General features: G+C 32.2%; 2 protein-coding genes across 13 annotated transcripts in view; one reads left to right on the top strand and one right to left on the bottom strand.

Moving 5' to 3' along the window:
- Positions 1-10000, bottom strand: part of LOC106872289 (polypeptide N-acetylgalactosaminyltransferase 1) — a 527244-nt gene that overhangs the window by 282933 nt on the left and 234311 nt on the right. The gene's annotated exons all lie outside the window — the stretch shown is intronic.
- LOC106872284 (piggyBac transposable element-derived protein 4-like) lies at positions 4689-6106 on the top strand. The gene is made up of 2 exons (XM_014919209.1): positions 4689-5214; positions 6030-6106. The coding sequence occupies exons 1-2, from the start codon at positions 4689-4691 to the stop codon at positions 6104-6106; spliced, it is 603 nt and encodes a 200-aa protein (XP_014774695.1).

Genomic DNA, 10000 nt, shown 5'->3' with positions numbered 1-10000 from the left:
GTACAAGGCTTACAAAGAATAAGTCTTGGGGTCAATTTGTTTGACTAAAGGCAGTGCTCCAGTATGGCCACAGTCAAAAGACTGAAACAAATAAAAGAATATATATATAGGCTTAATATTCTGCACGAGTCTGATGTAAATCAATGATATTAAAGATCAATATAGTGTTTGTCCTACTTATGGATAGTGTCCAGTCTTTAGCCATACATTTTCCAGTAGAATGCTAATCAAACATCCAAGTGATCATATGATATTTACACAAAGGTACATATTTCTTTTCCACAAAACTACACTAAATCTTTATACAACAGAAATCTACAATCCATAGAACATTAGTAACAGTGATTAATATGATGTAATAAAAGATATTTGACATGTTCTAGGTTTGTTTATGTCGGCTTCTTTTGATATAAGGATAATTTTGAGAGAGATAGGGGAGAGAGGGAGAAAGAGAGGGAGGGAGAAAGAGGGGGGAGAGATAGTGCAGATAGACAAAGAGAAGAAGAGAGCAAAAAAGGAAATTTCTAGCAAATATGTTATTTTAATGAGATCATCTTTTTTAAGATTAAAAAATAGAAACGGATTGACTTGTATATGAAAAAAAAAAAATTTTTTATCAACATTAAAACTATGTTGTTATAACTAGACTTGATCAATAAATATCGGTGCCGGTGGCATGTAAATAGTGCTATTTGAGTGTGATTGTTACCAACGTCGCCTTCCTGGCACGTGAAAGACATTCAAGCAAGATCGTTGCCAGTACCGCTGGACTGGCTCCTGTGCAGGTGGCACGTAAAATACACCATTTCAAGCATGGCCGTTGCCAGTACCACCTGACTGGCCTTCGTGCCGGTGGCACATAAAAGCACCCACTACACTCTTGGAGTGGTTGGCGTTAGGAAGGGCATCCAGCTGTAGAAACTCTGCCAAATCAGATTGGAACCTGGTGTAGCCACCTGGTCCACCAGTCCTCTGTCAAATTGTCCAACCCATGCTAGCATGGAAAGTGGACGTTAAACGATGATGATGATGATGATGCACTCACTGTAAACAGTTCAACACAAACCATACCAATAAATCAGTTACTATGCAGCTACTTCATTTACTAGATATAGTAACCTATATCCCTCAAATCTCACTTGAATGTCTTATCAAAAGGGAAAAAGAGAGGGGAGGTTCATGGTTGAAATACCTTTGATTGCAGGTCTAGGTGATCAGCACTGGCCTGGGAACTAAACAGCAGCAGCAAAGAAATATCTTGTAGACCAAACTTCTAACATTAATACCAGTAGCCAACAACATATGACATAAAATTAAGCACTTATAAAATATCTTGATATGCAAAATTGAAAATAAATATATGATTTTAAAGAGTTGTTTTAAATTCAACAACAACAGCAATAACAATGTATCAGTTAAAAAATGTGCTCATCATTCTAACTGATTTAATTAATAGGAAATGCTGTGCAATGATTTATGTAAAGACATCCAATAAAGTCATGTATAAATATTGCTATGAATTATGGCACAAAAGGTAAGGCTGTTAGTCAATTACATTGACCCAGGTACTTGACTGGTACTTCATTTAGTTGAACCCAAAAGGATGAAAGGCAAAGCTGACCACAGCAAGGGCATCCAGCTGTTGAAACCAAGCCAAATCAGACTGGAATCCAGTGCAGCTCTTCTGCTTGCCAGCTCTGGTCAAAGCACTCAACCAGCATAGAAAATGGACATTAAAGAAGATGATGATGGCAATGAAGACCAAAGGAAAACTCAAGAAAGTAGAAATTCTAATGCAGTAAATGTGCAGAAACACTAGATTATTTAGGCTGTTTGTGAGCTTCAAACACATGTATGAATATCTTTCAAGATGTACAGCATTCATACTGTTGGTACTTCTGCATTACTAAGGTTTCTGAAAACTTACCACCATTTTTTAGTGAGTATGATTAATTATGGAGAAAGAACCAAGAGTTCAATCCCTATAGTACATAGTCTTCAAAGGCATTGTATTCCTAACAGAACCGTTTTTCAGATGATGGAGGTGGAAGTGCTCTTCAATTGTAGGAAACTCCAATACTACAGTCCATCACAGTCCACATCTTGATATCACTCAGTGCATGAGTAGTGATGAAATAGTCATCAGAGGGATTTGAATCCCTAAGCAGAATTTAAACTCAGAACTCTTAACAGCCAGAACAGATACTATGAAACATCTCATCTAACCCTAACAATTCTGCCAGTTTACTGCTCTGATTGGTCCATTATTCATCATCTCTGAAAGAATGAAAAGCAAAATTGACTTTGACAGAATTTGAACTCTGAGCAGAGAGAACTGAAATACTGTAATGCACTCTATCTAATGCTCTTATGACTGCCAATCCGTTGTCATACAACATTCACATATAAATCATTGACATACATTACTTCTGGAATTAAATGAAATACTAATAAAGGAGCCTCAGTGCAGTTGCTCAAACGACTAGCAATAGTAGCCAAATGCCCTCAAATCCCACCTTACTATATTGAAACAGGAAAGATATATTGGACAATATAAAAAAGATGGGATGGTGAAGACTGGAATGTTTTTAATAACAGGTCTGCACAGTCAGAGCTCACCTGTAGCTAAACAGCAACTCTTAAGTTACAAAAATATACAAAATAACAATAAACATAAGATATACAACTACAAATATTTTATAATCATTATCTTCTTTCGAATAAATAACAAAATAAAGATATTCTATTCAGTTTCAAATTTGCATCGATGCATATGGAAGAAAATACTCCATGTAGAAGAATCTTTGTGGAAATTCTATTGTTTAAAAGAATTTTTACATTTTTTGTTGACTATTCAACTCTGTTTCTGTCATATTAGTTTCTGTTCAAAAGTAAGGATAATGAAGCAAATACTTTAAAAGGAATTTGATACATTGTTTTTCCAGTGAAAATCATTTGTTAAAAAATAAAGATTAGCCTAATTATGGAAAATCAAAACCACAAACACTGTCTCTCTTGCTGTGTTACTGCAAAGGTTAATCGTTTATAAAAGAACACTTGAAATGCATATCAAAATAAGGGATATCTAATCCTTTGTTCAAAATAAATTTTTCCATGCTGCAATAACTCAAGTCTACAAAGTTGTAGCATTTTCTATTTATTTGTGTATAAGACAAGACACCTTTACAGCGTTACAAAAGAAGAGAGAAAGCAACTGATGTTTCACTTTGGAGTTTATTAGTGATCAAATAGAGTAGGGCCATTTCATAGTGACTATTCTATAATTTATTAGATGAATGATGGATATGATTGAAACTTAGGCAATTACACAAGAGATGCAACAAATAAAAAGAAACAGGTTAAATATGATTCATCGGAAATACAATGTTAACTTGTAAGTAAATGTAGAATGTACCAAGGTGAGACAAACAAATCAGTTAATGTGTCCAGGACAAAAGATTTCAATAATATGGGTGTGTAATGTCAACAGATGACACATGCTTGATAGAAAACTGTATTGACTTGATAATAAGGTGTAAGTGACAAGTAGATCAAAGAAGACTTGGTAATTTCATACTAAGAAGTAGTTGTAGATGATGTAAATTTCAAGCAATTTTAGCGCTCACTATTTTACTACAGTAGTAATAGTGTAGATTGCTGAATTAATAGGGTATAAATAAATAAATAAATAAATAAATAAATAAACTACCCAAGATATCGATAATTCCTATATCACCGTTGTTTCTATGACCAAGATATTAACAGTCAATGGGATCAATTCACTTTGATTGTAAATAGGTTCTGCATGGTAGAATGTTAAATTGATGGCCATTTTGCAAGTTCATAGTGCTAAGTTCAATCTCTTGTGTAGATCCAGTTTAAAAAAGATTCACTACACAAGCTGACTTGCCTGGGATCAGTGGTTCTCAAACAGTGGACTGCAGATTAGAAAATACAATTCAAGATCTTAGAAAATCCAAACTAATATTCCAGCTTAGCCCTTTAGTGTTCAAACTAGCCAAAACCAGCCAAGATTAATTCCCTTTTATTTGTTCAAACTGGCCAGGTCTGGTTGTATCCGACTGCTCAACAGAATTGATAAAAAAATAAACAAATCACGTTACTGAATCCTCGTAGCTTTGAGATAATGCGAGATGAAGCCCTTCCCACCTTTATTCAAGTATAAATACTGAGAAATTGTTTAGACCACATGGTTTTTTCAATGTTTGAAGAGAAGTCTGTATCTTAGTTTTTAATGAAATGGCATCAGCAAATAGCGATTCCGACTTTGAGGGTTTTCCGCTTGATGATATAGAAAATATAAATGAAAACAGGAGTATTTTGTTTTCGGACAAATCTGATATTAATATTAGTGAATATTCATTGGACAAGGAAGAATTTAAAAACAAAAGTGATAAAAATGGAAGTGATGAAAATGATATCGTAAACATAGCAACATGATCAAAGATTACAAAACCAATCACTATTTCTGATTTTACAGAAAACACTGGTCCACAACACAACCATTGGGCTATCTACTTTTATTTTTATCAGAAAGTTTTTTTGAAAATGTTATGGAGGAAACAAACAAATATGCACAACATATAGTTTCTATTCATGGAAGAAACGATCCACTATGGCAGCCAACTTCTACTGCAGAAACGAGAGCGTTTTTCACAATCAATATTATGTTTGGTGTTAAACAGCTTCCTCGACTGTGGAACTACTGGAGTCCTGATATAAGGTATGGTGATCTGTATATCTCAAGTATAATGTTGAAGATGAGGTATTCGAAAATATCTCAGTATTTACATTTAATTGATTCTGCTAATGCTCCCAGCAAATACGACCCAAACTACGATCCCCTGTACAAAGTACATCCTATAATTGATTTACTCCTTAATAGTTATAAAACTGTGTATTTGCCAGGGAAAATTCTCAGTGTAGATGAAGCCATGATAGGATATAAGGGCAGAATACATTTTTGGCAGTACATGCCTGCCAAACCCACTAAAGGGGGGATCAAGGTACAGGAAGTTTGTGAATCAGACACTGGATATTGTGTAAACTTTGATGTTTACACAGGTAAAAAATATAATGGATTGGGACATGATATAGTATGGTCTCTTACTGAACCATTTCACCATCAGCACCAACACCTCTATTTTGATCCTTTTTTTTTCTTCAGTGGCTTTGACAGAAAATCTGGCTTGAGTAAGTACTTACACATGCAGTACTGTTATGGGCAACCGTAAAGGTTTACCCCGTGAAATGAAAACAAAATTTTAAAAAAAGAGGGGATATTTTACAAATGCAAAAGGAAAATTTATTAGCTACTACTTTGAAAGACAAAAGACAGATTTTATTTCTGTCTACTAATGAACAACCTGGTGTTGGTGCTGAGGGGAAACCCCTAGTGAATATTTGTTATAACGAATATATGGGTGGGGTTGATAAATCTGACCAATATTGGGCATATTACCCAGTTGGTCAACCTGGGAAGAAATGGTGGAGGTACATTTTGTGGTTTTTTAGTTAATTTAACTATAGTTAATTCATATATTGTATATGTAAAAAGCCACAAGGTAACTCCACCACCAAAGGACTACGACTATTTGAAATTTCAGGTTGACATCGCATCTCAGTTACGTGAGGGCTTTTCTTCTAGAAAGCACAGAACTGGGAGAAAAGCAAAATTAACTGAGGCAGATGTCAACAGAGAAAATATTGACTTTCATAAAGTCAAAAAGATAAATGGAAGAAAAACAGTTTGCAGACTGTGTTCACTGCAAAAAAGAAAAACTGCAAAAGGGTATAAGATTGAGACTTTGTATATGTGTTCCTTTTGCAAAGTGCCCTTGTGTAAAAGGTGATATGGGCAGTTTCATGACAGAAATATGCCATAACTATATTATTTTATCATATATTCCTTTTCACTTTATTATAAATAATATGTGAAAGTGAGAAATACATATTAATTTTCAGTGTGTTACACACCTGTATTCACCTTTGTCTCATTTGTTAATTAGTGTTTTTAGTAGATGCATTCTGTTACATAAATGAATTCATTAAATTATATGAGAGTACACTGCCAATGGCATATTGACTAGTAAAAGAGTTTTGTACTTTATTTTTCAATGAAAATGTTTAAATGAAATATACAGAAAGAATAAAATCTTGTACTGATTACACCTGTATTTTAATCAATTCAAATTCATGTACCTCATCTTGAAAAATGTAAAAATGTTGGCGGTTAACAAACCAAACAGGTAAGATGAATTAAGAATATGAATTTTAGTGTTTATTCATAATGTTATTATTGTTTTTACACCTGTTGATTAAATTTACCTGTCCATAAAAGTCAAATTTAATCAGAAAGATCAGCTAAATTTAAACCACTATAAACCACTGGCATATAAGCACCCATTTAAAAAATTTCAAATTTGTATGAAGAAAATTAACAAAGTTACAAGCAAATATTGTGGACACCCCACTTGAACCTGAATAATTCAAAATTAATGTGAACAGATAAGCATTACATTTGACAAATTAATCTGAACACTAAAGGGTTAAATTTTTTTAAAGTTTCCATGCAAAATGCAAGTTGTTTTTTTTTTTTTTTAAAAAGAAAAAGAAGATATCTGTGCACTGTGAAGTCAAAATGATTAAGAATGACTTTCCTAGATATGCTAGAATTGTATACAGTAGTACCCTCATGATGGAACAATATTCCACTCTGATCTCATAGTACCTAGCAGAATGAAAATATGCTTACTACATGGATAAGATGCCAGCATCACATATAACATTCCCAGGATATCTAGTACCTGTTCTCAATGTATAAAATTAATATATTGCCAAAATTTACAGTGAAATTATTGCAATGGATTTGATTTAAAGATTAATGAGATAGCACAGTTCAACACATTTCTGCTTGGTCACTTTGCCTCTTTACTCCAATCTAGTGAACAGAACTGGGGGGAGAAAAAAATTAATTAAAACAGCATCTTTTTCAATATGATGACACTAAAAATTAATCACATAGCAATACTGTGAAAGTGTAAGAGTACTTCTGGATTGCTATTAACTAATTTTTCTTTTCTTAAAAAATCTATATGAGGGAGAAAAAGAGTATTGAAGAATCAACAAATTATTATTTTTCACAATCCATCCAGTTATGAGAAGTTTACCAGAATTTAAAATAGAATTTTTTATTTAGTTGTTTGTTTTGTAATATTTTGCAGAAATTTAAAAAATCCAATTACCATTTGAGTCACATGAATATTATTACACAACAGAGACACCTTTGCAGACACATTGAAAAGAAAACTTTAGGGAAATTTGTATTATAATCAAGTCAAATATTTTTCTCCATCTTCTCAGAGTAATTCACTAAAGTTAGATGACACAACATTTAATGAGAAGACCAATTTTGCTTCCCTCTAATTATATGATTAACACTGAAATAACAATCATTAACGAATATTGCTGACACTACTACTGTTTCTTCCTACCCTTCCTCTTAATCACTGCCACTAGGTGTTCTGCTACTACTTCTAATTAGGCATAAGGGTCCAATTTTAGAGGTGAGTTGAAATGAATATCTGTAATGTTGTACCTCTTTGAAGTACAGTAGTAAAATAGGAATATCAATGATGGGATAACAAAGGAGCCTTTAAGTGATTGCACTACCTGCTAGAAAAACTAACAAAATCTCCAAATTATATCCCAATGCCTTAAAAAGAAAGGCTACATTAGAAGATATAGTCCTTGATATGGCTGAAACACCTTTGATCACAAATCAACTCAATGAGCTTTGACCCTAGGTTAAACAACATTAACAAATTTTTTTTCTTCTGCTTCTAGGAGTACTTCAGAGATTTAGTGACATCCTTCTCTTGAAGCAAATATGTAAGAAAACTAGACAGACACTCTGTATAACGAGTCATAGCCAGGTCTTTTCTTCTTTAAATTGTTCTTTTAAGGGCATACTGAATGCTCACATTTTACAAGAGACACATGTGTGTTATTTTACTTTTTGGCTCATTCATAGGTAATTTCTCAAGCAAGGAAACACACCCTTTTGTAAAACACCACTGACAAACCTCCTTCTGCTGACTGGATTCATCCATGTCAAAAACCTGCCTGTGAGTAGCACTGCTTGCATTGCTATTGACAGAATTTACAATAGCTTTGTTTGGCAAAATATGTGAATGTGTATGTGTGAATATTGTTGCTGTCACCAAGCAAGTCATTAGATTTTTTCACACTAGAACTATTGTGTATAGAAACATCATTTTTTTTTCTTTCAAGCATTTTTCACACTAGAACTATTGTGTATAGAAGCACAATTCATTTTTTTCTTTCAAAGTGTGTGTGTATTTTGCGGTATAATATTCTTATTCTGTTATGTTGTTCATTTGTTTTGAGTCGTTGCGTTTATTGTCAAAACTTTCATTTGATAGTGAGTTGCCTAGGTCTTGCTGCTATCTAGAGAAACTGTAGACAAGAAAAAATCCTACATTCAGAAAAGCTATATTCTACCTCAAATAAAGATAAAAAATTTTAAAAAAGACTTCTCAGATTTGTATGTAACATGTGTATAAGACATGACACAAATAAACATCTCATTGTTAGAAAAATATCAAGAAACTGTTAATCCAAATAAGAGCCACATATGAAGATTTTTTTTCTTTCTTTTTTTTGCCATGACAAGAAATAATAATAATAATAATGGTTTGAAAATTTGGCACAAGGTTAGCAATTTTAGGGTAGGGGCTAAGTTGATTACATTGATTTCCATGCTCAAGTGGTACTAATTTTATCAAGCCCATCACTCAAATGGTTTTATTACTCTATATCATGATTTAATACCAATGTTTCCAATCCTAGAGAAATGGCTAATTTTCCCAGAGAAATGCAACAACATATTTTAATCAATCTAAAATTATTCTTACTAATTATTTTATTGATCCACCATCCATCCACTGTGACTTCAGAACAAAGACAAACAAAAATGTAAAGAATCTAGTCTTGTTCTTGCCAATTCCAAACAAAAGTTATTACTAGTTAAAAGAAGAAATTAACAGCAAAAGATCGAATAGAAAAAAAAAAAATTAAAACAAAACTTTAAAAAAAGAGAAATTCATGTAGAAATGAAAATTCTAGTAATATGAATTTCATTAAAAAGAAATAGTTGTTTCCTTTTTTTGTTTTCTATCATTATATAAAAATATTATGTAAAACTTCAAAAAAATTTTTCAGTGAGGAATCTAAAAACATATATGCTATTAATTTATGAAAAAACAATCATTATTATTATTATTATTGTTGTTGTTGTTGTTAATAATAATGATGATGATGATAATGAACAACAACACTAAATGAAATTACAAAAATATTTTTTTTTTAAATTAAAGAAAAAGAAATCCATTAAGTAGCATTTGTTTGCAAAGAAATGTAGGTAATATAGATAATATATTAAACACTAACTTGTATCACTTCAAGGTAATATCTTAAAGATTTCTCAATCAAATCAACAAAATAATAATTTAAAAGGCCAATTATTGATTATTGGTGAGTGATCTTGAAACATTACCAAGAATTAACATTATTAATTATACCATAGTTACTTTATTTCCATAACTTTATTTTCTGTTTTCTTATGTGAAATCTACAAGGGTATGTGTGTGTGTGTAACTTTCACTTTTGTCAAGAAGAAAGAGGTATAGAAATGTTACTACAAGAATGGAAAAATATGTAGGAGAGAGGACTAAAACCAGTAGATTCAACAAAAGGGTTAGTTAAGGTTTACAGCAATACTCAGAGAAAACAACTGGACCCTGATGATGAAAATATTCAGTCAAGAAAACCATTGCTTAGTTAATCAGTAATACAAGGTGCCAGGAATGACCAGTGAAGCAGCATTGTCTTCCACTACTCCACAGATAATGACAAATGCTCTAATATATATATATATATATATATATATATATATATA

Source organism: Octopus bimaculoides, chromosome 1, assembly GCF_001194135.2.
Source record: "Octopus bimaculoides isolate UCB-OBI-ISO-001 chromosome 1, ASM119413v2, whole genome shotgun sequence".
NCBI classification, from domain to species: Eukaryota; Metazoa; Mollusca; class Cephalopoda; order Octopoda; family Octopodidae; genus Octopus; species Octopus bimaculoides.
This window is presented reverse-complemented; position numbering and strand designations above follow the sequence as displayed.

Bases quoted from the DNA above. Each gene is read 5' to 3' on its own strand.
- LOC106872284 (XM_014919209.1), top strand. From the start codon at position 4,689: ATGTTTGGTGTTAAACAGCTTCCTCGACTGTGGAACTACTGGAGTCCT. The intron at 5,215-6,029 runs GTAAGTACTTAC...TTTGTTAATTAG, and splicing joins TGACAGAAAATCTGGCTTGA to TGTTTTTAGTAGATGCATTC.